Source organism: Phasianus colchicus, chromosome 2 (genome assembly GCF_987193195.1).
Source record: "Phasianus colchicus chromosome 2, bPhaCol1.hap1.1, whole genome shotgun sequence".
Classification (NCBI taxonomy): Eukaryota; Metazoa; Chordata; class Aves; order Galliformes; family Phasianidae; genus Phasianus; species Phasianus colchicus.
The window spans coordinates 46,597,358-46,625,084 of NC_143437.1; the positions used below are offsets into that span (position 1 = coordinate 46,597,358).

At 41.5% G+C, this 27,727-nt stretch overlaps 1 protein-coding gene across 6 annotated transcripts in view; it reads left to right on the forward strand.

Annotated features, from left to right (window-relative positions):
- GRM1 (glutamate metabotropic receptor 1) overlaps window positions 1-21,063 on the forward strand; it is a 179,622-nt gene extending 158,559 nt beyond the window's left edge. Inside the window, exons 9-11 of one of the 6 annotated variants that reach the window (XM_090135557.1) lie at window positions 6,908-6,946; window positions 8,018-8,102; window positions 18,441-18,577. In XM_090135557.1, coding sequence (XP_089991683.1) covers window positions 6,908-6,946; window positions 8,018-8,078 — 100 coding nt within the window. In that variant the 3' untranslated portion in view covers window positions 8,079-8,102; window positions 18,441-18,577. Of the gene's footprint in view, window positions 1-6,907; window positions 6,947-8,017; window positions 8,103-18,405 lie in introns of all 6 variants that reach the window. The other 5 variants (XM_031612275.2, XM_090135558.1, XM_031612282.2 and 2 more) reach the window with 5 other exon arrangements.
- The last annotated feature ends 6,664 nt before the right edge of the window (window positions 21,064-27,727 follow it).

The window sequence follows — 27,727 nt, forward strand, 5'->3', positions numbered from 1 at the left end:
TCAAAGGTGTGATGTGTCAGCCATGTGCTTCAGTTCTCCACTTTCCGTCAGCAAAAGCAAATAGAGGTGTGATATTTCATGATAATAATTCATGCACAGATACTTGCAAAAATAAACACAGGATATTCTGTAAGTGTTTATTCTGTGGGGATATCTGAGCCTTGTGATTTCATACAGCTCTGAGCTAATTTAGAGGTGAAAAATAATTCAGGTACCAAAGGATGTATTTTCTCTCTCTGATATTCTCTGGATGAGGTAAAGATATAAAGACATACAGGCACTAGAAATGCTTATATACAGTTAAAGCAGTGTTACTTTCTTTTCCCTGAAGTCAAGATGTAGTCTGAAAGATATTCGTGATTCATACGAAGAATTCAGTGCAAAGTTACCAATGTGAAATGCAGAACTGCTGCTAATTTATTTAATCCTTTTTTGTGCCTGGGGACACACAAATACATGTCCCAAAGAAGTCAGTGCTCTTGTATGTCACCTCTTTCACTAATGTGAAAGGTATCTCACATTCTGACTTCTCTACTAAGCTCATGCCTGCCTGCCGTGAACTCCCCCTTACCTCAAGGGTACCTCAGGTACTCAAATGTTGCAAGCCAAACTGCAGATGCTGCAGACACCTGCTGATAGAGCACTTGACTTCTGGCAAACCTTTGTAGCTCACAGGTGAGGCATAACCCAAGAGAGAGACAATGCTCTGTCTTAGATAAAGAGCTAGAATTCCCAGGTCAGGCATGCATGGTCTTCTGCACAGAAAATATTTTGAGTAGGTTTTACACTGATTATATAATGTTAGTCTCTATATTGCTCTATATTTCATTAGAGAAACATCTTTGAAGCCCTTGGTGGAAAACATGAGCATATACATTTTGCGTGCTATGTGAGGAAGCCCACACATTGATTTGTCAGTTGATGTCTTAGGGAGCAAATTTGTCAGGATGTCTATTGTCACCTAGGCACAAATACTTGTCCATCCTGACTTATGTTGTCTGTGTAATCCCTTTTACAGTGAGGGTGGTGAGGCGCTGGACCAGGTTGCCAGAGATGTGGTCCCCGTCCCTGGAGACCTTCAAGGCAAGGCTGGATGAGGCCCTGGGCAACCTGATCTAGCCACGCGTGTCTCTGTTCATTGCAGGGGAGCTGGACTAGATGACATTTAAAGATCCCTTCTAACTCTAAGGATTCTATGATTTCGATAAAATTAGGATGCTCTCCAAGGTTATTCCCTATCCTAGGGGTGGTTTTGAAAAACAAATTCTCACCAGCATTAGCCCAGGTTAGCCCTCTCACTGTCGTGCTCTTGGAGCTACAAGTAGTTTCTGCAAATGGGAGTCTTACTAAGCTTTTGAAACAAAAGCCAAACAGTCTCAGCTTGCATATGCCCAACACTACGTATGAATATCTACCATTTGCACCAACGTTTGTGAGACTACAACCTGCACGCATTTTTTTGCCTTATCATTATCAACATCTGAATTTCAGCTATTACAGAGCATTGCACATTAACCAGCCACCTGCAGAAGCTCATTTTCCATAAAATGCTCCAAAAATGCAGACACGTTTATTTACAAATGCCTGTATGACCTCCTCCAACATTTAATGCCATCCAAAAATACAATCTTGATGTTCATTGACCACAGATGGAGATGCAGAGATTGATACTTGTTATGGTGTGTGGCAAAGCTGAGGCTGACTCCTGGTGGACTGTTCCAAGATCTGGATGTATTCTTTGCTAAACGCCTGAGCCACTGCTATTTTCTCTGAAGAGAACAAAAAGATGTTCTGCTTTTGTCTGGTGTTTTCAGAGTTTGGAAACAGAATAATGAGGAATTTCAGAATCTTTATCATTGCTTCCTGCTTGACTTTTTTTTTTTAATTTCATTTTTCAGCCAGTGAGCTTGCATGTGTTTTAGGAGATGGGTGAAAAACAGTTTTCCATCTGCCCTAAGTACTGTTAATATTAAGGGCAGAGATCTGATCACATTCTTTTATTTTCTCCCTGTTATTAGATCAGCATCATCTGAACTCCAAATGGGCAAAATTAGCATTACCAGTTTTTTTCTGGGGATTTCCAATCCCAAGTCTGGAATCCTGTAGAACAGACTTTTACTGTCGCAGCATTACTAATAATTGTAGCCAACAATGCAGTTTATGTCCTCTTACCTTCCCACAGGACTCTAAGAAACATTAAATGTGGGCTGAAAAGGAAAGCAAAGTAAATTGTATCAATAGAACATTCCATCTCCACATTAGAGTTGTTAAAGGGCATTTAATTTTGAAATAAAAAGTCAGCTAATTCTTCAAAGCATATACTTTCTCTGGCATTCAGCTTCCCACACCTGACAAGCATAGGTTAAAAGACATTATCACTATAAGCAGCAAACAATTGTGCAGGCTGGAAGTAATCACACAATTTGTCACTTTAAAGCCCACTTGAAAACTAAAAGCTCCAGGATTCTTATAACTGCATTATAAACAGTTTACCATCTCTAGCTTATTGCTTCAGCTATCTTTTCTTAAGCCGTTTACCCTTCTCTGCTCTGCAGCTCTTTCTTTGTGATGTGCAGGATGTGTTTTTTTTTTTCTTCCAGCTTGCAAAATTAACCTTACAGAAGAGGGAAAAAAAACATCTAATCATTGTATGGTGTTTTGTCCTTCAGCTCAATCTCCTCGAGGTCAGATAAACACTGATGTCAGCACCAGGGAGGCTGTCCCTGCTGTCCCTGGTTTGGGGGGCAGGGTGCAAGTTGTCCCTTTCAGCAGTAAGCTGAGTAAGATTAGCTCAGCTCCGTTACAGCACCACAGCTGGAGATGTCAAAGCTGATCTTAACCTCTAGCAAAACAAGTGCCTCCAATCTGATTCTGGTAGCTTTTTGCTAGTCAGTGGCTTGCTGCTGCATGCAGTTTCACTTTGCTCAGTCCCACATTTCCCCAGAAAATAACAGCTCGGTGTAAATGCCGATCTGTGAGCTGCCTTCCAGCTGGGACATCCTCCTCCTTTTGACCTAGCAGAGTGTTTGCAAACTGTAAATCTTTCCTTATCCGCAGTGTGTTATAGCATGGAATTTCTGCTCTTACTGCTTTCTTGCTTTAAGCTTTGGTTAGGCTTTCACTCCACTTCTATGGAAAACATCCATTTCAAGTTCTCTTTTGGCCATTTCTTTCTGTGACACGAGCTAGATTGTTTCAGGTCATTTGGTCCAGGCATTTGGGGCTGGCTTACAAGCCTTATATCCTTGGATTGAGGACTGCTCAGAAACTGGAACTTATTCCCCATTAGTGTCTGCATCTCAAATCCCCCAAGCCAGCCAACTAACCAGAAGTCAAGCAGCAAAATATACCCAAATCAGCCGATACTACCAACAGAAAAAGAGCACAGATCCCAGTGTCTGCACAAAATCCCCACCCCCTAAATTAATCTACCTTGAACAGATTTAGGACTGATGAGGGGCGTGCAGGAGAAGCCTGGTGAGCAGGTCAAGCATGTGGGAGCTATCCCTAGCTCTGTGCCCCAGAAGCAGGTTGAAGCTGTGGGAGCACAGGGACAAGCCAGCGGATTTGCAAGATTCTCAGGGACTTGTATGGGCACAGGCTGGGCTCACGGTGTGCAACAGGGGTTCAAGTGGATGTGAAGTGTGGCCACAGGGATATCAGCAGTCCCCAGGCAGTGACCAGTCCTCCCTTACTTTTCATGTTCTCCAAGACCTTAATTATACACACAGTTCAGCTTTTAGGTTTGTATCTTACCTCAAAAATGCCTCCTGCTGCTATCCTGGACAGCCAAGAGATTTACCTGTGGCTTCTTTGGGCTATCATAGCCTGTAAATCCACAAATGCTTTAAGCTATTCTAAGCCAGAAATGACACCCAAGGCCTTCTTTACGCCATATTACCCCTTCACCCACACAAGAACTGCCTGGCTGCTGTGAACTGTAGCAGAGAATCTGCTTTTTTAGGCTCAGTTGTGACCAGTATTAGTTGTCCCCATAATTCTCTGCCAGTTCATTGAGCAATTGCACCCAGGGCTGTGCTGGCGCAGAGGGGCAGGTGGAGCTGGATGTCCTCCCAGGAACACAGCTGGCTTGTGCTGGCCTGCAGTGATACCAGGGGCAGCCTTAGCTGTGTCTCCACTGTGCAGCTCTATTGAGTTGCTCTGAGCATCCTGCTGGGACTGCCCAGTGACCCTTCTGTCCTCTTCAGCAGATGCCCACACTTCAGAAAAAGCACACTGCAGGATCCCTCCTGCTCCACAGTCCTCTGTGGATAATAATTACCTGCATGTCTCACTGTGCCTGGCAAGGGCAAATGACCCTATAAGCTCCCTTCTACTTACAACTCTCTCTGCTCCACAGCAATTAATGATTTCTTTCCAAAAACTGCCACTGACCAATTGATTAGTATAATGAAGTTAAAGCTCAGAGCAATTATTTCTAACCTTGTGTTTTAAAAATTAATTTGTACTGAAAACCTGTCTATCTTCCTAACTTCATCTATTGCTTTAATGACATACACTGTAGAACTCTTCTGTCTGATCCTGCCTCCTACAAAAGGTCTCAAAATTTAAGTCCTCTTTTTGCAGGAGAAGGACATGGGCTTGCATCTTTTTTTTAAAATGATATCTTTTGATCCAGCCATGACAGCCATACATAAAACCTGAACTTTCAAGGACACAAACATCAGAAGTTGAACATGCTCCTACTGAGAAAGAGGCCAGAGAGAGGAGAGAATTTGGGATGTGTGTTCTGTTGAGCATTTACTGATCCGATTCTACATACAGAGTACTTCTACTTCCCCAGTCACCCTGTAGGCTGCTAGGGGGTCAAGGAAGGAAGCAGGCTGAAGGTTTGTGCTGTAGCTGAGCTGCTCCTGGGGATGAGGAGGGCAGGCAGTCTGAATGCTGGAGCAGGAGCTGCACTAATCTGCCAGAGGACAGGTGGCACAGGGCTTTTCCCTTCCTGCACTGAGGCTAGGGGTTGTACATAAATTACTAAAAACTAAGAAATGTTCCAAGGTTGCCACACCAGTGTAAGTATTGGCATGATGCCCTTATCATTTCTCTTAAGTTCCCTTCCCTTGCTATCTTCCTAATGTAATTGATGCGCAGTTGTTTCATATTAGATTGCATAAAACCTGAGTCCATGCTTTCCTATGTTTTTGACTAGGAAAATACGAAAGCCTTTCTTACAGCTCAGGCAACATCTAGTATGGAAGATCTCCGGCTGTGGCTTCAGACAGTAGGTAATACAGAATCCTGCATTTATATCATCTTCGATGCCAGACAGATTCATTCAATTTGAGTCCGTTTGGTGAGGCTGGATGGACAGAGAGAGTAATTCCAGGGTAGAAGGTGAATTTTTCATAGCTATTCGGGTAGAAAATGTTACAGAGAGCAATTTACGCTTTCCTACAATCCTGACACAGCTGTTTACTTCATTGTCTGATTTACACTCTAGAGAGAAAATAGTAGCAAGAGTGACTCTTCTCTCAGATCCTTTACTTTCCTCACTGCAGATTTCAGCGGCTCTATTTCCTAGCCTGATTTCTTACTAACTCACTACAAATATTTATTTGCTTCAAAGGACAGAAAGTAAAGCAATTAATCCTCTTCCTTCAGAAAGCTCCTGCACTGCCACCCTGCTTCGTCTGACAGGCTTCCTGTTACTGCACCCGGGACTACATCAGAAAGCCGTTCAGGCATTTTCATTCTGGTATGGCAACTCCTCATTCAGACACACAGAAGATCCATCCTGCCTCTGGGCTCAGGATATCAATAGGTGCCATTGGCTCAACAGGCATTAAACTTATTGTTTAGAAGATGGCTCCCCAATGGCCCTTTAACCATCACTTTTTGAAGATAAGCAGGCTACCTAATTTTTGGTAATGGCATAAATGTGTGTGAAATGCCATTGCTGCCTACAAAACATAGAGGAAGAAGGAAGAAGACATTATAATATTTAGAAGTAGAATGCAAAAAAGTAAAGAGAGCATTGCCTCATACTACTAGACAGGCAAAGTAAGCCTACAAGGGTACTTCAATTTGAATCCTACAAAAGCATTTATTACTTATGCAGCCAATGTAATGTTGTAATGGAGTATAGCAGCACTTTAAAAAGCGGTCCCCCACAGAATGCAAATCTGGTTGAGGCATTTAGGGGCTTGCATGCCACTATATATGTAATCTGTTTCTTATTTTGATTGAGGAGCACATCTGCAGCCACAGGAAAGCAAAGAGTTCACTGTATTTTAAAGGTTAGGAGGTATTTTGGACTAAGGAAACAAACTTCTTTCTTCCTTTCACATATGAGGATTTCATAGCAAGGCCTACGGATGCCCATAGCATGAAGACCAAAATGCTGTGGACTCACTTTGGGAAATATCTGCATAAAAAGAAGTATGGGATGGGAAATAAGGGATGCAGCTAAGGAAGCCAGAAGCAACAGGATATGGCACTAGCTGAGGGAGAATAGCTGATAAAGTGCATTTGTCTCACAAAGAGCCAGGTTCAGAGCACTTTTCCACCTGTTCTAAGGTCTCTGAGCAAGGTTGTCTGTGGCTGTGTGCCCTCTACAGCATTTGTGTGTGCGTGGAATATGTTCAGAAATTTATTTTCCTCTTATATAATCGACTGCATGTTGCTACATGTTTTGTCAAATTAGCTCCCATCACTGAATAAACTACTAATTTGTAACTTTTTATAAAGCAAGCAAAGACAGTAGAAAGCTCTTGTTCTGACAATAGGTGAAGAAAAGAAAAGGTCTGTAGAAATGTTGGATGTTCTATTATAGCCTTTACCTTGTCAAATCTCAGAGAGATCACGACTCCTGGTAAGGAATGTAATTATTCTAGAGGTTTACAAAATTGCTCAGCGGTATGTCTTATTTTTGTTTTATTCATAATAGTTCAGAAGTCATCTCAAGGCATCTACCTCTCCAAAATGGGTATGCATGTATTCTGTGTACATCACACTGTGCTCCTGTGCTTTAGTATGTGGTGAGAAGAATGGCTTTTTTGGCTCATTAGCAGCTGTAATGAGTATGTAGTGCGTGCACATATCATCCATGAATCTGCTGTTTGAGGTAAACAGAAGTCTGGCAAGCATGCACGATAACTGTTTGTTTGATGGGGAAAAAATGGTGATTTTTATTTGCATTTTATTTGCAATACAATGAAACTTTTTTTTGCAGAAATTCATTGATACATTCCATGTGCAAAAATACCTTACACTTCTGTCAAAGCACACGCATGTGTACATATATATATATATATATATATTTATTGACACTGAGGAAGATAAATGAGAGCTTGCTTCCACTTTACAGGGCAAGAGAAAGGAGAAAATATAGCGGAAATTATCTTGCATTTATGTCCAAAGCTGTGATCTGCAATCCTTTTTGGAACTACCATTGCAGATAGAGTAGCTAGAACACTTTGTTTTGTGTCTACTCCAAAAAGAACAATGTGTCAATGAGAAAAAATGAATCACATGCAATGAAATCATATGTAATGAAAGCTAGTAACTCTTCAAAACAAACAAAACATTCAGAAAAGCAGACTGTGAAAATATGAGACATGGAGGAGAAAACAGAAGCTGAATGTCTATTAAAAACACCAAAAAAATTTTGGTGACGCTTCTGTAGGTAAAATGACAAAGGCAGATATTCCTTTTTCATCATTTCACCCTACATTGAGAATACTAGAGGAGAATTTCCACTGGCAGCTGAATACACAGCAGCCCTTGTCATCTGATTTGTAAAGCACATCAGCACTCAGCATAAAACACAGGAACAAACACCTCAAGGACCTGCTTTACACAACACTGTGCTGGAACCAAGGATTAACATACAGAGGCTGAGGTGACTGGCCCAAGAAATGAGAGGAAAAAATGTGGGAAAGACCACAGTGAACCCTAAATGTAGGGCAGGGACAGGCACCCTATTGAGTGGTATAACCACCATGTGTGCACATGTGTATAACCACTCACTGGGTGTCTTTTTCTTTTCAATCTTCAGGAAGAGGCAGCCAGAGTTCTCGCCCACCAGCCAGTGTCCGTCGGCACATGTGCAGCTTTGAAAAACCCCACACTGCAATGAATGTGTAAGAGAAGCTGCATGAAAAAGAGTGGTTTTACCCCTTGCTTTCTCTTTCTCTTGGTTTATCATGTCTAATGATGGGACAGATGTGGTGCATGCCAATAAAGATGGGAAATTTGCTTATGTCCCCTGTTTCAAACAATGCCTTAGTCTGATTATCCAGATGTGATGAAGAGGATACTCAACAACTTTTTTGGAGCTTTTACTTTTTTTTTTTAAGTCACTTGTATTTGTAAATGCCTACAACTTTGTATATATATATATATATATCTCTTTTTTTTTTTGAGTATTAATTTTATATTCTTTTTTTTTCATTTAGCCATCTTATTTTCTTTACAGTTATGCATGGAGGTGACATTACCCTGCATGCTTTAAACACAAATCTAGTGGCTGTCTTATGGCAAGACACCTTTGCTGTGCATAGTTCTTGCTAACCGGTTTGGTTAGCTGCAGCTGCAGAGACAGCAGAAGGAACACAGAAAACACTGGTTTGGTGGCATCAGAGAGCAGGGAAATGATGTGCAGGCACATGTAAACAAAAGCTGCAGAATCTGACCCAGGAACAAAGAGTTGTCCTAACATATCTCTAAAGAAAAGCAGGTAATTTTTTGTTGTTACAGATTTTGAAAGATGTTCAGATTCTGAATATTCTCCATTCAATGAACAGTAGCAAAGTGTAGTCAATCCAAAATGGAAGTGTAAATGCTGCCCTCTCTTAAGCAAACACAAATCCAGCGAAGAAAACATGCTAGCTGTTGCAGAAGCAGGAAGGCCTTGCTCTGTACTTTCCAGGACAGATTTATGATCCTTTCCATCTGATAAGCTGCAGATGTGAAGCAGTTCTGATCCCTGCCCCAGGGAAGGTTGTGCAGTGATGAGGTGGAAATCTGCCGCTGAGACACTTACCCAGCATTTAGAGCTCACCTAGTCAGCCACAAAACACTGCAGCCCCATATCTACCTTTGACAGGCCACATTACTTGTGGGCAGGTAACAATCATGTTAAAACAGTCAAATCTTCCCCTCTGGTTCACAGATCAGAAGAAATGCATGCATTGCATCATATACTTGGTGTAGCAGCTGGGTTTGCCTCCCTAAAAGACAGTGTAAGGAGCATTACAAGCATTCTGTTGTTGGATAGAAGTTGCAGTTTTCTGATGTGGAGCAAGTGGTGCAGATTTTCAGAGCACAGACTGCCAATTATCTGTCTGGAGAAATGGGTGATGAAACCTGTGTCAAACCATTAGGAAGGAAAGAAAGATGAATGCAACAGATTGTATTCAAAATACGTGGATACAACAGATGAAATTCCTGAGCATGGGGAAGGATGAGCTGTTTGCCTGTCTTTGCATGGTAATGCTTGGGATTTCTTTTTTTTCAATCCAGAAAAAAAAAATCCTCATCCACATGATGTCCTGAGAAACACTTCTGGTGCATCTCCAAGCATTCAGTGGGACTTCAAACACTTGTGGTAGTTATACAGACAAGTAAGGCTTTAAAAAGCAGCTAACCCTTTCAGACCTGCTAAGCACGGAGCTTGTTTTGTCTTCTTCCCCCTTTGCTGCCCTGAGACTTTTCCCTCCCTCCAACTAGAGGATGCATTCAAAGGTCTGGCAGCACTGCACTGCAGTGGAGAAGGATGCATCGGGGATGCCTGAGTTCTCCATGGCCAGGCAGCTCGGCTGAGCTATATAGTCACGCAACTGGCGACTGTCCATCACTGCCACCTGACCTCATGTCTGAGCCTCAGTCAGAAGATCTGGAGCTCATCAGTCAGGATTTCCTGTGGAAGCCCCATACTATGCTGCCCAATGTGCTAGAAATGAGGGTGTTGCCTTCCAGTTTCAGGCAGACAGATGTAGGGACCTGAAACTCATTTTTTTGATACACACAAATACTTAGGATTATTGTGTTAAGATCAATCTCCATTCTCTGTACGGTCTTGTTGATGTCCAGAAATGCAGAGCCATGAAAATACAGAAGAATAACAACTGATCACCATAATAAAAATTTCAGAAACATCAGCTTTGAGTTCCAGAGCTCTTTTCTTCTGAAAGAAAAGGCCGCAGTTATTGCCATGGAAACTTTCAGATACACCCAGAAAACCCACAGCCCTGATGTGCTGATTCATCTCCTACAGTATATTAGAGCTGTAGATCTCTACATCACAAGTGGGGTGTCTTGTGACTAAGCTTCCTGTGGCAACCTGGTTAACGTTGCTTTCAAAACACTGCCCTACTACTAGCAGTGTGTTAAAGCAAGTCTGGTAGCTCTTTGAGTACTATTTAAACTGTTGGGAGTTTATTATCTATTATACCATTATCTGTTTTCTGGGTGATGGTGAGAGAAAGACCACATTGACTGCTACTGCTCTAAAACTACAAGGGCTGCACACTTTTTGGCAGTAAACATACAGAGCAACCACTGAGAATTTTCTGATAGAACTATTGGCTAGGAAACATTATGGATTTTCAGAATAATTTTTGCTTTTATAATTTTCTTAAGGTTCTTACTGTGCACATACATGTTATGCGAAGTACCTTTTACACTCTGTGTTAAGTCCTTCTCAGATATTTGAAATCTGTTACCAAGTTCTTGCACCAAACTGAATATTTTCAGCTATTTCAGCTTTCCCTCAGACGTTCTGCTCTGTTCCTTATGGTTTGGGTTTTTTTGTTTTTTTTTTGTTTGTTTGTTTGTTTGTTTGTTTGTTTTTTGGTTGTTGTTGCTGCTGCTATTCTCTATATAGCACTCAGTTAATCAGTATCTTCCTCATTAAAAATGTGGTTCCTACAGAACCATAGAAAGATTACAGAAAGCAAGGTGAAACTTACCACCATCTTAATTAAAATTAACCTATATTTAAAGGAAAGTTATTTCCTGTAAATTCCCAAAGGAATCTCTGTAGCATGGGTACTTTTGAGTGGGGAACACAAAATTCATTGGTTATTTTGCTCTAAGCCCATTAATTTCTTATTTAACAGAAGTTCTAGATCTCTTTCCGCAATGATTCTTTTGAAGAAATATTTTTGAAGGGTGTTGATCATCACAGCCTGCCAGTCCTACAGACCACTAGGTCTTAGTTACACTCACATAAACTTAACATACATTAATTTAATTCAATCATTTTCTTCCCATGTTCCTAAGCTTTCCAGGTTCCCTTGCACAATACACAATAATTTTCAGTTTTCAAGCTGTATTAGCTGTGTTCCTTTCCAAGCCTGTCTGAAATAATGTTTCACTTTAGGTATTGTCAATGAGTGCAATGCTGTGAATTTATCTTCAAGTGTGCAGCATGAGGCACATCTTCAGATAACAGAGATGTACTTCTCCAGTGATATCAGAGGATCTATGACACCATGCATTTCCTTTGTTCTCACTTTGAAATCCTTTAAAAAAATCACAATGGCGAAGCAGTAGGGTGTATTTATTTAGAATATTTACTTGTAAATAACACCAAAATAAAGATTCTTTTTATTTTCTTTTTTTTTTTTTAATTGTAAGAGCACCTTTTAATTACACTTTGATTTGCAGGTTTTTGATCTTCATTTCTTAAATGCTGCAATAATTTCTCTGTGGCTTGGGACAAACTGTTCATTATCCTGAGTTTCTTATTATCTATTAGAATAAGTTCTTTTTTTCCAACCAACACTGCAGTAGCTATTTGTTATTCTATTGAAAATACTTAGTTAATAGCTTGTGACCTGCAACTCTGCTCTGTAATTTGGGGTCAACTCTCATATTGCCAAAGCTAATTGAGCTCTGCAAATATATTTCTTCAAATCATTTGCAGTAATTTATTTTTAATCATTTTGACATGACCAAAAAAACAATCAAAAGTTTTTTGACCCAACCCAGAATCCTGGGTAGGATCATGGATCACATCACAGCATACTCAGGCTAAACACAACTTCTAACTCCACTTTACAGTATGTGTATTACCACTGAAATTTAAAAAGAGAGAAGGAAAGCAAAAAGTCAGCAAAAAATCATTTGTCAATAGGGTTATGTACATTAGAAAGCCCACGTGTGAGTCAGATTAAAGAAACACTTAACTTTTACAGCAGAGTAGCTAAGGAATGAATAACCAGGTAAGATTTACTTGAGGCAAGCTAGAGGCAAGGCAGGGGACTGGAAACAAGGCTGCGGGCTTGTGCCCACCAACCCCACAACCTCAGGTTTCACCAGGCTCTGCCTCTGACAGCATTATTTTCTCCTGCATTTTCTGTATACTTGCTTTCTGCGTGCTGCTTCCATAACACATTTAAAGTAGCTCTCTAATTAACATAGAACATTCTGTCCCATGTACAAGGAAGCAATTTATTTTGCCCTAAAAAAAAAAACAAACACAACAAGGAGGGGAGAGGCAAGGAAAAGTTAGTTCAGTCATTTACATTTCCAGAAACACCAGTGGGAGATTAAACTTTGCTCTAATTACACAGCACATACAAAAAGAGTTGGAGTCAGACTATGAGAACTACTGCAAGATCCTCTTATCACTGATGTGGAGATTACATTGTAAATAGATTACAGCTGAAATTGTTTGTGATTTTGTTTTTTAAACAGCCCGTCCCCTTCTTTGTATATGTTATAAAGTGATGTTTGTCTCACAAACATCAGATTGTGAGTGTGGTGGGTGATGATTCTCTCACTCTTGGGTGAGAAACAAAGAAGTTAAACCTGGGTTAGGGAAAGAGATGAGTCCCTGGAAGCAATGCTAGAAAAATCAGGCTTGCAGGAACATGTTAACAATGTGCCCAGGTCTGCTAATGAGTGATGGGGCTGCCTGCTACTGCTTGCTAAAAGGCCCTGCGGAGATTATCCCCTTAGCATTGAGAAAGATCACTAACCTGGAGAAAAAATAGTTCCTCTCTTTAACCAAATTACACACTACCGTGGCCATACTGAACTGCATGGATGCTATATGATGGAAGAGACCTTGGAAACAGATGCAAAACACCTACAGTATGCTGCAGTGGAGGTACTAATCTTAAATTCTAGACTAATATGTTTGAGTCCTGGGAGTGGTGAGGCTGCAGCAGGGTGGAGTTCTGCTCAGGTTTTTTCCTGCTGCTTACATGGCTGTAGAGCTGAGGAAAGCTAGTTGATGGCTACCTGCTTTTTTGTAGGCACAGTAGGAACTCCCCTGCCCTAGAGGGCATCAGCATCTCCTGTTTGGGCTGACAAAGGCTTTGTTCCATGCCTTTGGATGGGGCTTTCTTCTTTTTTTTTCTTTTCTTTTTTTGTTTTCCTTCCCGACTTCCATAGGTTAACTATCTCTGTATGAATGTGTGGGGACAAACCTACATGCGCTGATTTCTAGAGCATGTTTTCAGGAGTAATAGTGCCCCAACGTGTGAAGGGTAAAACATCATTTGTTGACTGGGCAGTATACTTGACACTGACCTCATCTGGTTGCTGATCAGGTATTTTAGGCTTTGGTTAGAACTTAATTTCTGTTGACAAAATCTTTTGCTTTTTGTTACATTGCGTTTCACATCCCTTTCTTGAATATTAGTTTCATAGAAGGTGCCACTAGGTTATCTCAATGTCTCCTTCCGTCTGTGGCATTTCAAACGGTTACTGTAGTGATTACAAGAAAGTAGGTTTGGACAAAGCTTCAGTCTGTGAATGAAACCAAGGGAACATATCATTCCTTCTGTAACCTCTTCTGCTGGCTACTGAAGCACTGTTGCTTCAGAAGAAATTAATCTTATATACTTGCCCTCTAAGGATAACCTATGCAACTCTGGCATCCCAAAAGGAAAGAGGGAATTAAGTCTAACAGGTCAAGAAACCTCCCTTCCTTTTTGTTCTCGAAGACTTTGCTTGAATGCATGCCCAGCTGTTTCACGTTGGCAGTGACAAGCAATATATCAATATGATGAGGAACCATTTCTCAGTATGTGTGTTCCTGAAGTTAAATTCATTGAAGCAACCTGGGAATACTATTCAATTTAACTCTTTTGTGTGGTGTCACTTACAGATATATTTTTTTAATGCATAAAAAGTTCAAGATAAAAGAGAGAAGATTCAGCCTCATAGCTTATAAAGAACATAGTTCTCTACACTCTGGATCTCAGGCTGTTGCTTCACTGGTGAGAAGTGATAGCATCAAAGAGTTGCACTGACTAGGTTACCTTAGAGCACTGACTCTCAGAAATGGGGCAGTCACCTTCCATCTCAGGTGCATTCAGTCTCTAAGATATGAAGAAACTTTTGCCAACTAATGGCTGCAGTAAAACATTTTCAAGGCCTTACCATATGAGGAGGAACCACCTATTGTGTGAATGTTCCCAGGCTTGATATTGCTCCAAGGAAGACAACAAAATCAGATTCCACAGGCACTGGCAGGAACAGAACTTTCCTTTTTTGTGTCTGAACTCCAGTATGGACCAGTCCTACCCATAAGCAAGTACCAGATTTGGGCAGCTGGAGAATCTTATAACAAACAGTGAGCCACAAAAGAAGCTGTAGGTATGTCCTCAAGTGAGGAATAGCTGGGCAGGAATATTCTGGATTACTGCCTCAGATTTGGACATATCAGTTCTTTTAAAGACTTTCTGCAAGTAACTATTAATGTCAGAAATTCTGGCTTATTTTGTGTCTATAGTCATCAGCTGAAAATATCGAAAAGTAACTACTCTGGAATCATCTGAAGAAAACTTCGTAAAGGTTGATGCGTGTATTAAAAATGATGCTTTGAATTACAATGAAAAATAGCAATGGAATTGCTCATGGATATCATGTGTCCAACAAAAATTCACACAGCAAATGTATTTGTGCCTGTGCCCCTAAAATACAGAAGCTCTAGACAAAGCTGTGATGAAAATTGAAAAACACTAGCTAAATTTCATGTGTGTTCTTGCCTATAGAGAAAAATCAAGCCCGTCTTATATGTTAATAGGAGACCCGACAACCTATTTGGACATCTGGGCTAGGTGTAAAGATTTGAAGAAATAGTACTTGGAGTGTTACACTGGGTAATCACAACTGCAAACCTTAAGATCTCTTGAGACTCCAAGGAGTTTGCTACCAGGCACTAAGTGTGAAGTCTAAATCCTATAGGAGTTTGTATAATGGATAGATAAAGTTAGGAAAGGTAAATAAATGCATGCTGTACATGAAACAGATAACTTGCACTGGCTAAAGCAAGAAGACACCTCCTTTCAGCTCCTCACTGGGCACAGAATGCCACATTTTTCAATACCCTAGATGTGATCCAGCTCGGTGTTCTCTCCTGACTTTGTGTGGAAAAGCAGCCTTTCCCACATTCTACGTGATAAAAAACTTTAATTTTTACCTTTTGCCTCTAAGACTTCTTCCAAAAAAAGTGTGACAATCACTTAGCAAATGATGACCATACAGTCAGGATTGCTCTGACTGCTTCGCACCGATGAACTGATTCCTGTCAAACCAATATACAATTTGGGTCTGAGCTTTTCCAGCCCCATCTTTACATTTTTCCTAGATGTCAATTAATGTCATTCAAGGTGACTGACCTTTATTTCAGGACAGCAAGCGTTTTTCTTGCATGTTAAATGTTAATTCTACTGTCAGTTTAAGCACAACTGCCAGCTAGCTGCCCAGCAAGATAGAGCCCATGTATCTGTGTGGCACTGTGGTGACAGTCTCAAATTCATTGGCAGGTTCACTTTGCAGGGGCACAACAAGCAGAGCAAATTGAGAGAGAGAGCTGGAGTGAGAGACTGAGGAGAACAGTAATAGAAAAGAGATTTCCCAGCGGAAATCTCCTGAATGACCCCACTGAGAGCCACTGTGGCTCTAAAACTGTTTGTCACAGGGCTATTGGAGGCATGGCAGGCAGAGGCAAGGCACTTCAACAGCGCTAGCTTTCCTTGCACAAAAAGCTGGTAACAGATAAAACCCGATTAAGTGGTTTATTCACGTGTGAGTATTGTAGTCCCAGCACAGTTTGATTCAAGTACAGCTGTTACCTTGGGCTCGATTAAGTACGTTATGGAGAGTGCTACAGAAGAAACAAGTCATAAAAGCAGAATCTGAGTAAGGGGGCAGAAAATGATCTGAATAGGAGGAGGAGACAGAGGTAGCAAGTTCCTTAAAATAACAGCACTTGCTTTTGATGTAAAACACAAAATCTTGGAAATAAATTTAGATAGATACTAAACAGATGGTGTGAGGTTGGATTCGAAAGTGAGATGATGCACCAGAGCTAGATACAAAGAGGTAAATATTGCAAAAGTGGACTTAGCTTAGGAGCCTACAGTCATCAACGTTTTTCAGAAAAGCCTTCTGTGGTATTTGTGAGTTACAGCATGAGCAAAATACAGTATCAGAGCACCTGACTTATTTTCCTCTCTATGTATGAAGACTTTGCAAATCTTGGTACGTTAAAATATTACTTTTAAACTCATTCACACCCAGTAGTTAGACTCATTTTCTTATCTCAATGACACTTCAAGAAAATGCCATATCACAGCTCTTTTTGATCAAAACTGAAGTGCTTCTAAGCCTTCATTCTTATCTTTTCGTTAGTCACTATAAAGAGGTTAGTTTCTTCAGCTGGGAATTTGGTTACTTTGTTTTCCTCCATGTGAAAGCTCTAAACACAAACAGGTTCTACTGACTACATGCTTTGGGGAGTTATGAATTTTTTAGATTGGTATGTTCTTGCGAGCCAGTTCCCACTGAGATGGTGAATCACAGGTCCGGAGCCTGGAGCTGAAGATGAACATCACAGTTTGGGTCTTCCTCAGAGCTCTTTTTTTTTCTCTAGCATTATTTACTGTTCAGCAAAGAAGCGCCATGTTATTACATACATTTCTTTTCCCTTTTGCCAATTTATCTGTGTTGTCCTAATTTCTCCCAATTACCACAGAGTTGGCCAAAAATATTTTTACAAAATTCAACTGGTAATTATTAACTCCCTGAGAAACAGAAGTGCAGGATTCACAACAAGAAAAGGCGAAATACTCAGAACATTGCAGGCAGTATGAAAGGGAATCAATCTCCTCTGGTGTTTGCAGCATCACCAGGCAGCAGTGGCTGTGCCAGCCTCCCACCCAGATTGCCTCCCACCTGTGCTGCAATCTTGGGGCCTGAAACTTAATGCTTTGTTTGTTTCTGCTCCCTGAGGGTTGAAACTCTGAGATAAGGCTGCTTCCTATTAATAATCTCAGTATTTCTCCTTAGCCTTTGGTTCCCACCTAGGTGAAGCATATTATAATTTCTGAATGATCCCTACTACATGACCTGCAATTTAGTAATTGCTTGATCAACTGAAACACCACTCAGTTCCCTGTCCCACCAGCTGCTAAGAGACACAGCTCTGCTTTGAGTGCTGCTCTCTGGAAGGCTCAGGGAAATGTAAAGGCACTTCCACTTTCTTCCACATTCTTCCACTGTGATCCTGACCCTCAGGTTCTCCTTTAGCCCTACACCCAGGTCATGGCATCCAGTGTGGGATTTTGTTGGGATGTAGCCCACATGAGAAGTCAGAGGGCTTAACTCATGGTGGTCATGTTGCTTGTTCCTCCTCCCACACAAAGTGACTGTTTTATCCAACGTTTTATCCTGGTTTGTAAATAATGGTCACCGGGGAAGAGTTTGGTTCTGTCTGTGCAGCGAGAGATCCCTGCAGTGGCAGTGTTTCCCAGTGGGGACTGCTGCCTGGGGACTTCGTCTGGACACTGGGAGGTGAGATGGAGCCTACAGATGGGCTGGGCAGGCGGAGGAGCTGGGCATGCTGCTACTCAAGACCTGAAGGAGGCCGTGGGTGTCCATCGTTTCTGTCATGCTAATTTTCCCCTAACTGCGAGGGGGATGGGGGAATTAAAAGAATGGGTTACTAATGCTTCCTCTTGCTATCCTCAGTGTTGAAGGCTGAGGCTGTAGGTGATTTTTCTTCCAACTGCTTGGAAATATTTCCTGTAAGCTGTAAAAAAGGTTTAGTTAAAGCTCTTCCTGTGATGTTATTTTTCTTTTTCTCTTCCCCTCTGCAAGATGTAGTGAGCAAATGTAGATAATAAACGAAATAGCCCAGGATCCTCAAAGCCAGCCTTCCTATAGCCCTTCCTGTGGGCTGGGCTTTGCAGGGCGGCTGTGGGGCACAAAGCCAGTGCCAGTTGCCTCTGGCTGAAAATTGCTGATGTTAAATGATGCTGTTGTTTCCTTTTTTAGTATTTATGGCAGGTCGTGAAGAACTGGGGGGGAGGAAAGGGAGGCTTTTTAATGAGGCATAGAAATCAATTACATAGGCTTGTTTGATATATTGTCTGTGTCTGAGTAATGTAAATGCAAATAAACCCATCTTTATTTTATTCATAGTTCTAATGGAAAGTCTGTGTCATGGTCTGAACCAGGTGGAAGACAAGCTTCCAAGGGCGAGCACATGTGGCACAGACTCTCAGTGCATGTGAAGAACCAGGAAACAGGGTGCAATCAGACAGCCGTGATCAAACCCCTCACTAAAAGCTACCACGGCCAAAGCAAGAGCCTGACTTTTACCGATATGAGCAGCAAGACTCTGTACAACGTGGAGGAGGAAGAAGATAGAGAGCCTGTCCGCCTCAACCAACCCAGCAGCCCCTCCATGGTGGTGCACAGGCGGGTGGCAACCACCCCACCCTTGCAGGCTGCAGCTGAGGAGACCCGTCTCTTCCTGCCCGAGCAGTCCTCCAAGGACCTGCCCCTGCAGCCCCGCTCTCTCATGGAGCAGCTGCAAGGGGTGGTCAACAAGCTGGCCACTGGCATCCCTGACTTCAGTGCTGTGCTCCCTGCACCTGGCTCAGGGAACGGCGTGCGGCCTCCCCAGCAGTCGCCCCTGCTGCCTCTCCAGGCAGCTGACTTCAGCGGGGAGCCCCTGTCTCCCCCGGCTGAGGAAGCGGAGAGCGAGAAGCTGAAGCTTATTCAGGGATACGTCTATGAGAAGAGCACAGAGGATGAGGAGGAGGAGGAGGAGCCGGCGACCAGCAAGCTCACCCTGGAAGACTCGCCGGCACTGACGCCTCCATCCCCTTTCCGGGATTCGGTGGCTTCAGGCAGCTCCGTGCCCAGCTCTCCTGTGTCAGAGTCTGTACTCTGCACACCCCCAGACATGACCTATGCTTCTGTCATCCTGAGGGATTATAAGCAGAGCTCGTCCACCCTATAGAGCGCGGATGCTGCTGTGGGAGATGTGGCTCAAAGGACTTTGTCAGCTGCCCGCTGTTAGGGCCTGGGGAGGTGTATCCCCAGGGGTGGCAGAGAAGGAGCGGAGAGCAGAGTCATACATGACAGGGCAAAAACTTTATCCTGCACTTAAAGAATAAAAAAGAACAAAGAAAAAGAAAAAAACAAACCATTCTGAGGGCTTAACATTCTCTATCTGTTAAATTATTGTACTTTGAGCAAATGATAGGAAAAATGAAGCACAAACCTAATGGACAACTTCTAGAAAAAAAAAAAAAAAAAAAAAAAGAATAAACACACAGGAAACAAAAATACACTTAGTCACACCATCTCTTGGCAGTGCTTGAAGAGGACTCTGGGAAGTGCAAACTGGGAGAAGTCCTTAGTGCGTATGGTGACTGCAGCCTGCCTGCTGTGCCTGAAGGTCCAGGAGCTGGTAGGGGCGGTGTGGTGAGGTGGAGCAAAACTGCCTGTGTACGAGATATATATGCATAAATCATTTCTTCTGTTTTCTGCAGGTGGTATAAATGCATAACCTGCTGGGGAGAGGGGAGCTGAGATAATGTGAAAAAACATGGCTCTTAATGACTTTTGTTGGAACAGTTTGTTCTTTGTACGAGGTGCTTTTTGGGGGATCTGGGCTTTTTTAAGGCTAATTGTGAACAAAGCGATGAATATTACTAAGACTTGAGAGGTATTTGATGAGAGCCCTTGCTGTAGTACTTGTAATATGATGAAGGCTTGGGAAAACTGCCCTTTTGTATACGATTGCAAACCGTGTTGGCTAAACTGTTACGCAACATTTACTGTAGCAGAACAATATTTATTGACTGACTTTTCATAATACAACATACTTGCCGTGTGATTACATCATTCTTTTGTGTTACTATGAAATCAAATGCTTTGGAATATAGCTGTATACTTAGAGCAACAACTATTACTCTGAAAGGCAGTTCCTTACTGGGGGCTTTAGAGTCAGTCTTGAAGCAAGAATGAGCGTATGTTTGTGTCTCTGTATGCGTGTGTACAGTACGTGTGAAATGTAATGTCCAATAACTACCACTGGAAGATTGTCTTATAAATATACTATGAATATTTTTATGTTTCAATCATATTTTATATTGCATTGTTACAAATATTCAATAGATCTTTGAAGGTTTGTATGCTGTGCTAATATGTGTTTTTTCATATACGAGCTGAGACAGTAGTTCCTATTATAATAGGGTGCTTTATTTTGCAGATATTTTATGAAGTAGACCTATGGTATTAATAACCAGTGCATTGAGAACTTGTTACATTGTGTGTTTTGTTACTAATGTAAAAAAGAAATAATGAAAACACAAAAAGAAAAAAGTCTGTTTTTGAAATCTTGCACATACCAGTATAAGTCTATAAAGCCAAGACAGGAAATGTATTTGACATATTTTTGTTGCTTCAGATAGTTAAAAATAAAATTATGTCCAGGCAGGAGCTTTCATCAGTGCTTAACGTGTACATTAGTTCCCTAGGTCTGTTCTAAACCATTCTTTTAATCTTTTTATTATGTTCATTTTAGTGCTTTTTCCATACAGTTTCATTTCTTCATTGTAGAATAGTATGTTTTGTCTTAAAGGTCACTTGTAAGCAGCTGTACTCTCTCATTCCATCCTCCTCCTCTATCCTTCATATATTTCCTAGGGATGGACCTAATCTACAGCTCCGTAATGACTGGCATGTTCAAAGTCCAGCTTTGATTGCTGTGTTTTGAACTTAGTTATTACTATCTGATTTATAAATGTGAATATTACACATATTCAGGACAGGATTTTAGCTGCTATGAACTTTGTGCTCTTGAGTTTAGCAGAGAATCCATCTCATAATTCTTAACTTTATTTCCAAAGATATTTTTAAAAAAATATTTATAACCATACCTGTGAATATTCTATCAGAATTTTTCTGAATTCTTCACATTTCTGCTCTTTTTCTTTCGTTTTTCACTTGAATTTTAAGTCCTGGTGCCAGTCATCAATTCTCCTCTTAAGATCCAAAGCTCTTTATTTTTGATGGAAATATAGTGGTATTGGGAGGTTTGGCTGGTGCTCAAAATGGGATGGAGTCTTTTTTCCTCATCCTCTTTTCACATTGTTTGCTCCTTTCAAAATGACTAGCAGCCAATTGCTGTCATCTTCCTGATGTGGAAAGCACGAACTGATTTTGCCCAAAGGCACAGTTATGTCTTTGTCAGTAGATTGACTTTTCTACTTTATAATGAACTAAAGCCACCTTAGGGTCAGTTGGTTGACTTTTGTCTGCTTGGGGCTTTTAGTTGTTGTTTTGTTGTTGTTCATGCTTTCTTCTTTTTTATAATGCTGATTACTCATGAAAACAATGAGAAAATGCCATATTTTCCTTGCTGATCACTGCAATGGCAATGAATTCTACCTTGTTATATTCTTAGTATAAGTTTTCTTTTGCTTTTTCCAAAAAAACGTATGTTGTCGGTAGCACAGGACTAGTAATAGAAAGCCAGTGTTTGAAGAAATGATATAGATGAAAGAAAAAAAACCAACACATAACAGGCTCATATAGATGGAGAGATGACTATGTGGCAAGGTATTATATTTTCATATCTGCCTATTTTGAACATATTTTGAACATATTAAGCACTGACTTTATTACTGTAATGTAATTTATATAACGAGTAGGAGTTCTCTTGAAATTCAGTATATTAGCTTTTAGTTTGTAATTGTTAAAACTGGAAACATACACATAAATATATATAAAGAGCAAGAACTCACATTGTGTATGTAGTTGTATGAGCTATGAAGCTTCCTGTAAAAGTTCTTTCTTTTGGTCTGTCAAATGCTTGATGAGAACTGCCTTTTTGTCAAAATGATCTTGAAAATGCTGTAAAATAAATATTTTCTATTTATTATTTAAGAATAGAATGCCAAGATGTTTAATTTTTGTTTCCAAAGTAGAAAACGGCCATGTCTGCTCATCTGTTGTTCCAAAGCTTGTCAGCATTCTGTGAGACTGATGGTGGGATGTTGAAATAGAGGTAGGTATGTATAGATTGTTGTATGTAGGCGAGATGGTGGAGGGTTAGAGGATTTTTGTTTAGAACACAAAAAAACAGCCATTTGGACTTCTGATAAAAAATCAGGAGATCCATAGGTGTACGTTTTGGCTCACAGGTTGTCAAAGACATTCAGTAGAAATGACAGGAAATTTTACTTCCCAAGGACACGTGGAAAGCTCATCCCTTTGCTGGAAGTAGTCTCCGTGTGTGTTTGACTCAGAGATGTCAGCTGCCATTGGAGAAACTTAAATGTGCTTTTTATGACAGATATAAATGATAGGCATTGACCCATCCCAGACATCTTGTGCCTCCTTTACTGATGTTTTACTGCTTTACTGATGTTTAAAGCAAAGCACTGGGGCCCTTGACACCTGCTCTGCAACTCATGCACACCATGGCTTTTTGGTGATCCCTGAACTGCAATATGGGATTCTGCATAAATGAGAGTATAAATGCTTTTGCTGGGGCACTGCTGTGATTTTTCAGACCCAAATGACTCTAAACAAGAAAATCTAGCTCTTTGTTTCTTTAGGCCTGCAAATAGGTGCGTTTGTAGTATCTGCCTGGTTTGGATTTGGCCTTGCGGAAGTCCACATCTGAGTCAGTCCACACACTACTGCTGTGCTGCTGGAGAACAGAGAATGACATTATACTCAATGGTAAGTGCCAACAAGTTCAGTCATTCTGCTTGCAGATGTTGCTTTCTGCTTGTTTTTGTTTGTTTTATTTATTTAGGTCTAGGCAAATTATTTCCTAGTAAAGGTTCTGCTGATCAAGTGGACTCAATTAGCAGAAAATCCTCAGACTTCCACAGCAGAGCTGCTTTCCTTTAGAGCACCCAGTGCAGGTTGCCACCAGCACCCAGCACCATCCTTGCAAGCAGTTAATGTTTCTATGAGCCAGTCCATAGCATCTGATCATGATCCTCTGCCTGTGTAAGCACTTACCCGCAGCATGTCGGGTGGCTGCCCCTGTGTAGCTGAGTTGTCAGAGGTCTGTAGGTGACACGTGCCCCAGGGCGAGCCCCTATCGTGTTCCTCACACACTATTGCTACTGTCAGATGAGCATGGTCAAGTGGCAGAGGCTTGTGCTGGGCTGAAGCACCCAGGCTGAAGCAGGAGAAGACTGGTGGATGGCTGCATGCTGCAGCATCTTTAAGCTGAAGCCTGAGGCAGAAAGTAACCGGCTGCAGTGAAGCTGTGGCAAGTCATGTTCTTTGGTCTTTCTAGCAGCAAGGTACACTTCCTGCAATGCATCTTCAGGAAATAGGGAAACTAGTCTAATTGGGAAGGTATACATCTTAGTTCTTGCTGGTTTGTGCCTAATCTTGCTTTTATCTCACCTCATCCATTCTGAAATGATTAAAACCTAATTCAATGCTGATTACCATATTTAACACAAAAAGATGGTATTGGAATCAGCCCTTCAGTTCCTTGTATTTTCTAAGATCCTAGTACATTTACTGTGCAACAGAGTATTATCTGTAAGAAAAAATACTGTAGAAATGCCCATGAAAATGAACAGTGCTATATGCCTTCACTACTATATTAGAATATAATGTTTTCAAATATAAGCATCTTTATTGAGGCAGAAATTTTAGTTTCAGTTTCTTTTACTTCTTTAAATATATACCTGTTTTTAAACAAAGCCTGAAATCAGAAGCCTGATCCTTTTTCACTTGCACAGAGGAATGTTAAGTTAGGCTAATTCTATCATTAAACCATCATTCAGAGTTAATCCAGTATGATGAATGTGGGAATAATCACGATGGTGACATCAGAGATTTATTGTTTCAGTTGCAAAAGGGGGCTGTAAGAATGGAGGAGATGTATTTTTTAGCAGGATCTGTTGTGATAGGACCAAGAAAAATGGTTTCAAACTAAAAGAGGGGAGATTTAGGTTATAAGGATAAAGTGTTTACAGTAAGGGTAGTGAAGCACAGAAACAGGTTGCCCTTAGAGGTAATGGATGCCCTGTCTTGGAGATATTCAATGGCAGGCTGGACAGGGATCTGAGCAACCTGATCGAGCTGTAGGTGTCCCTGTTAAATGCAGGGGAGTTGGACTAGATGGCCTTCAAGGGTCCCTTCCAACTCAACCAATTCTATGATTCTATGATAGCAATTTTTATCTAACTAGCTACATATACGCTGTGCAAACGATTTCATTTTCAAATGGCAGTATTTGCATAGGAGGTTAGTACTAATTGTTTTATGCATGGCTTTCCAAACAGCCTGACTGACATAATGAAACCAGCAAGTCTTTTTTTTTCAACAGGGTTTCAGTTTTTATATTGTGCTTTGAGCACAAGGATGACAATTGTTTCAGTTGAAGTCATTTTAGACCACATAAATATTTCAGTTCATATGTTTTTCTTTATTAAAAAAAAAAAATCTCCACATAAATATACAACAACATGAACATTACCAGAAAGAGCAGATTGGGTAAAATCTATGTAAACAGACTCCAGTAGATATGAGCAAACAACAGTTGGTGGCAGTGATGAAGGAAAATATGTAGAAGGCCAGATGCTCCAGCCTGCCAAAGCTGCTTTATTAGCCTCTAGATTTCTAGAGCAGTTCTAAATATGCTTTAGTCTAACCAAGAAAAGAGCCTTTCCAAAGTTCTGTGGCCCCATCCCCAAGGGCAGGTAATGTGACGGGTAACAAGGGAACAAAATTGCTTTTGATTGTGTTTCTTTTAATCTAACTTAAGAAATCATGTAATGAAATCCAAGACTTGGAGACACAAGTCTGAAAGCTTTCAGTCAGAAATAAGTAAATCTGAATTGAAGGTAATTGAGCATTGTAGCAGATGGTTGGGGGATTTAAACAAATTTCCTATAAGACTTCAAAACCAGTGAAGAATTCACAGGGTTGAATTGCTAAGCATCTGCTAGGCAGGGGGATCAGATGAAATGGTTACAATATTCACATGTTGCCAAAGATGTCCATTTAAAATAGCTTTACACTGAGCAAATTTCTGGCCTAGGAGAGCAAAGCATCTTAGCATGCTTTTGCTAGAGTCTCCAGCCTCCTGATAAGGACAGAGCATTGGAGTCTCCAACAGCTCAGCTTAAGCCCACCCATGACAATCCCACTGGCAAGCCACGTTTCTGTATCCAGGCTAGTGTGTTGTGCCCACTGTGCCTTAAGTGGCGACCAGCAGCAAAAGGGAATGGAAATCAGGTTCCTGGAGATGTGTTTGTAACTCTGTAGGAAAGCACAGAAAAGCAAGTTGCTAATAGCTGTCGTGCACAAGGTCTGTTGAAAATGGTTCTTACATGGGAGTGGGAAGTGTGGTTTTGCAGATTGCATTGTTGTGGTATTTTTTTTTCCTCAAATAAATGAGTCACTAGACACTTGGCAAGTACCTGTCTGCAAATCACTGGGAAGAAGCAGCATACTTTCTAGCGAATATCAAGGTCTATTTTTATCTGTGTAAGATTTGCAAAAGGGATATTTGCAAAAGGGAGACAGGGATGTCATGCAGCCAGGCGCGTGATATTGCTATAGGCCTCATAGCTGGCCCCGGGCCCTCATTTTGGTGAATGCCTTGAGCTCCTAAACAGAGGCGGTGGATGTGAGCAGGAGTGACTGGCTACCATTTCCAGTGCTACAGGTAAATCCTATCCAACTCAAAAGCAAGCATGACACGCTTTGCCTTTGCTAATTCAGCTTCCGGTTCTCAATAAATCAGTTAAAAAAGGAGTGCTCCAACCTGAGAAAGCAGGTCACTGTTTGGCACCGAGAAAGAGCATCTGTTATCTACTCAGTTGCAAAAGTGGGCGTAAGCCGTGTATCTCTACAGAAGTAAAATATCGTTGTGGGTTTCCATAACCAAAAGGCCTCTAGGTAGGTGGAGAAGCAGCTGGCATAGATACGAGTGCAGACAGATGAGCGTTTAGGAGTGGTATGCGTCTATGACATTCAATCCACCTACTTATTTATTGCACGTCGTGCAATGTGCAGGTGGCGTGGGATCCTTCCCCCCACATGGCAGTATGGCGTGTGGGGCTGCCAGCACCCCATGCTGCCCTGCGTCTATCCCGGGACAAGGCTGGAGACCTCCATCCCATAAAAGAAGAGGCCTCCTGAGTGGAAGAGGCTCTTTGATGCCCGATTTTCCTTACGCAGAGGGTCTTTGTGATGCACTGGGTGTATCTCAGTGCCAAAGCACTGCCAAAGGCTGCAAAAGAACTCAAGTCAAGAAGTCTCAAGATGAGACCATTCTCCCCACTGTGGCAGAACAGGCCTGTCTGTGCTGCTCCCCTGATTTCCGGTGTGATGAGCCATCACTTTCCTGGATGCCTAGCAGTATGGGTTGCCAAATACACCTGTGGTCTGTATACAGATCCTATGCCTGTGCTCAGTGGCAGCATCCTTAGTGTGGCTGCAGCCTTAGTGGCACAGGGGACAAAGGGCACAGCTTGTTTTTCTCTCTTACCAGAAAGACAGGCAGAGCAGCACTGAGTAGCAGAGCATATCCCTAAAGGCCACACAGCTAAGTCGTCCCTTCTGCAAAGTCCCATATGCTGCTCTGACTTGTGTTTGGACAGACCTGCAGAGCTGGTCCTTCGTTCTTTAGCTGCCCTTGTTAGCTAGCCCTCAAATACACAGACTGCAAAATTACCAAAGGAAAATGCTTAAATACCAGCACTGGGAGTGGCAGCTGCTGTGGGAGCTGAACCTGAAAAGTGTTTTCAAAATCTTACAGGAGGTTTTTAATGTGCCTTATGATCTTAAAAAGGTGCTGACGAATATCTGTCTTTTTGTCTGTGGATAGAGGCAAGACCTGATGTGTTTTCTGGGGATGCATTGAACACCTAAGCAAAACTCCTTAACTATTTTAATTTGGCAGGTACTTCAATGACTATTTCTTCTTTCTGCTCAAGACACTGCCTGGCATAGCTGGCAACATTAGTAACTGTGCCAAAATTCTCACGTAGGTCTGTGCAATGTTTATTTAGAAACTGAAGCTTTTAAGTGCTAAGATCCTCGTTGCATATGAATCATGCTGAGCCCTCATTTACACCACTTCCCTTGAGAAATTGATCCAGTACCTGTGCTCAAGCTTCTGAGATTCCTAAAGGTTCGCTTCCAACCCCAAACTGTGTTTTACAGGATCTTTGACTTGTCCCTGTTTTTGCTGCTGGTGCTTGTTATTCCTGTCATTTTATGCCATGCTTTCATCAGCCCTTCTTCCCTTTCTGAGAGGTTGATGTGCTGCATGCCCTGCATTTCATCCTACTCTCTGCCTGTGGGTAATATAATTGTTCGCTTTCATAAATGCAGAATGAGAGAATTTTGCTTCCATTGTCCCTGACTGCAGGTTTTGCACAGATCCGTGTGCATGGTGCTGCTATATGGCAGTAACCATGCTGCTGAGTTTACCATCACATGGCCCTGAGCTCTGTTC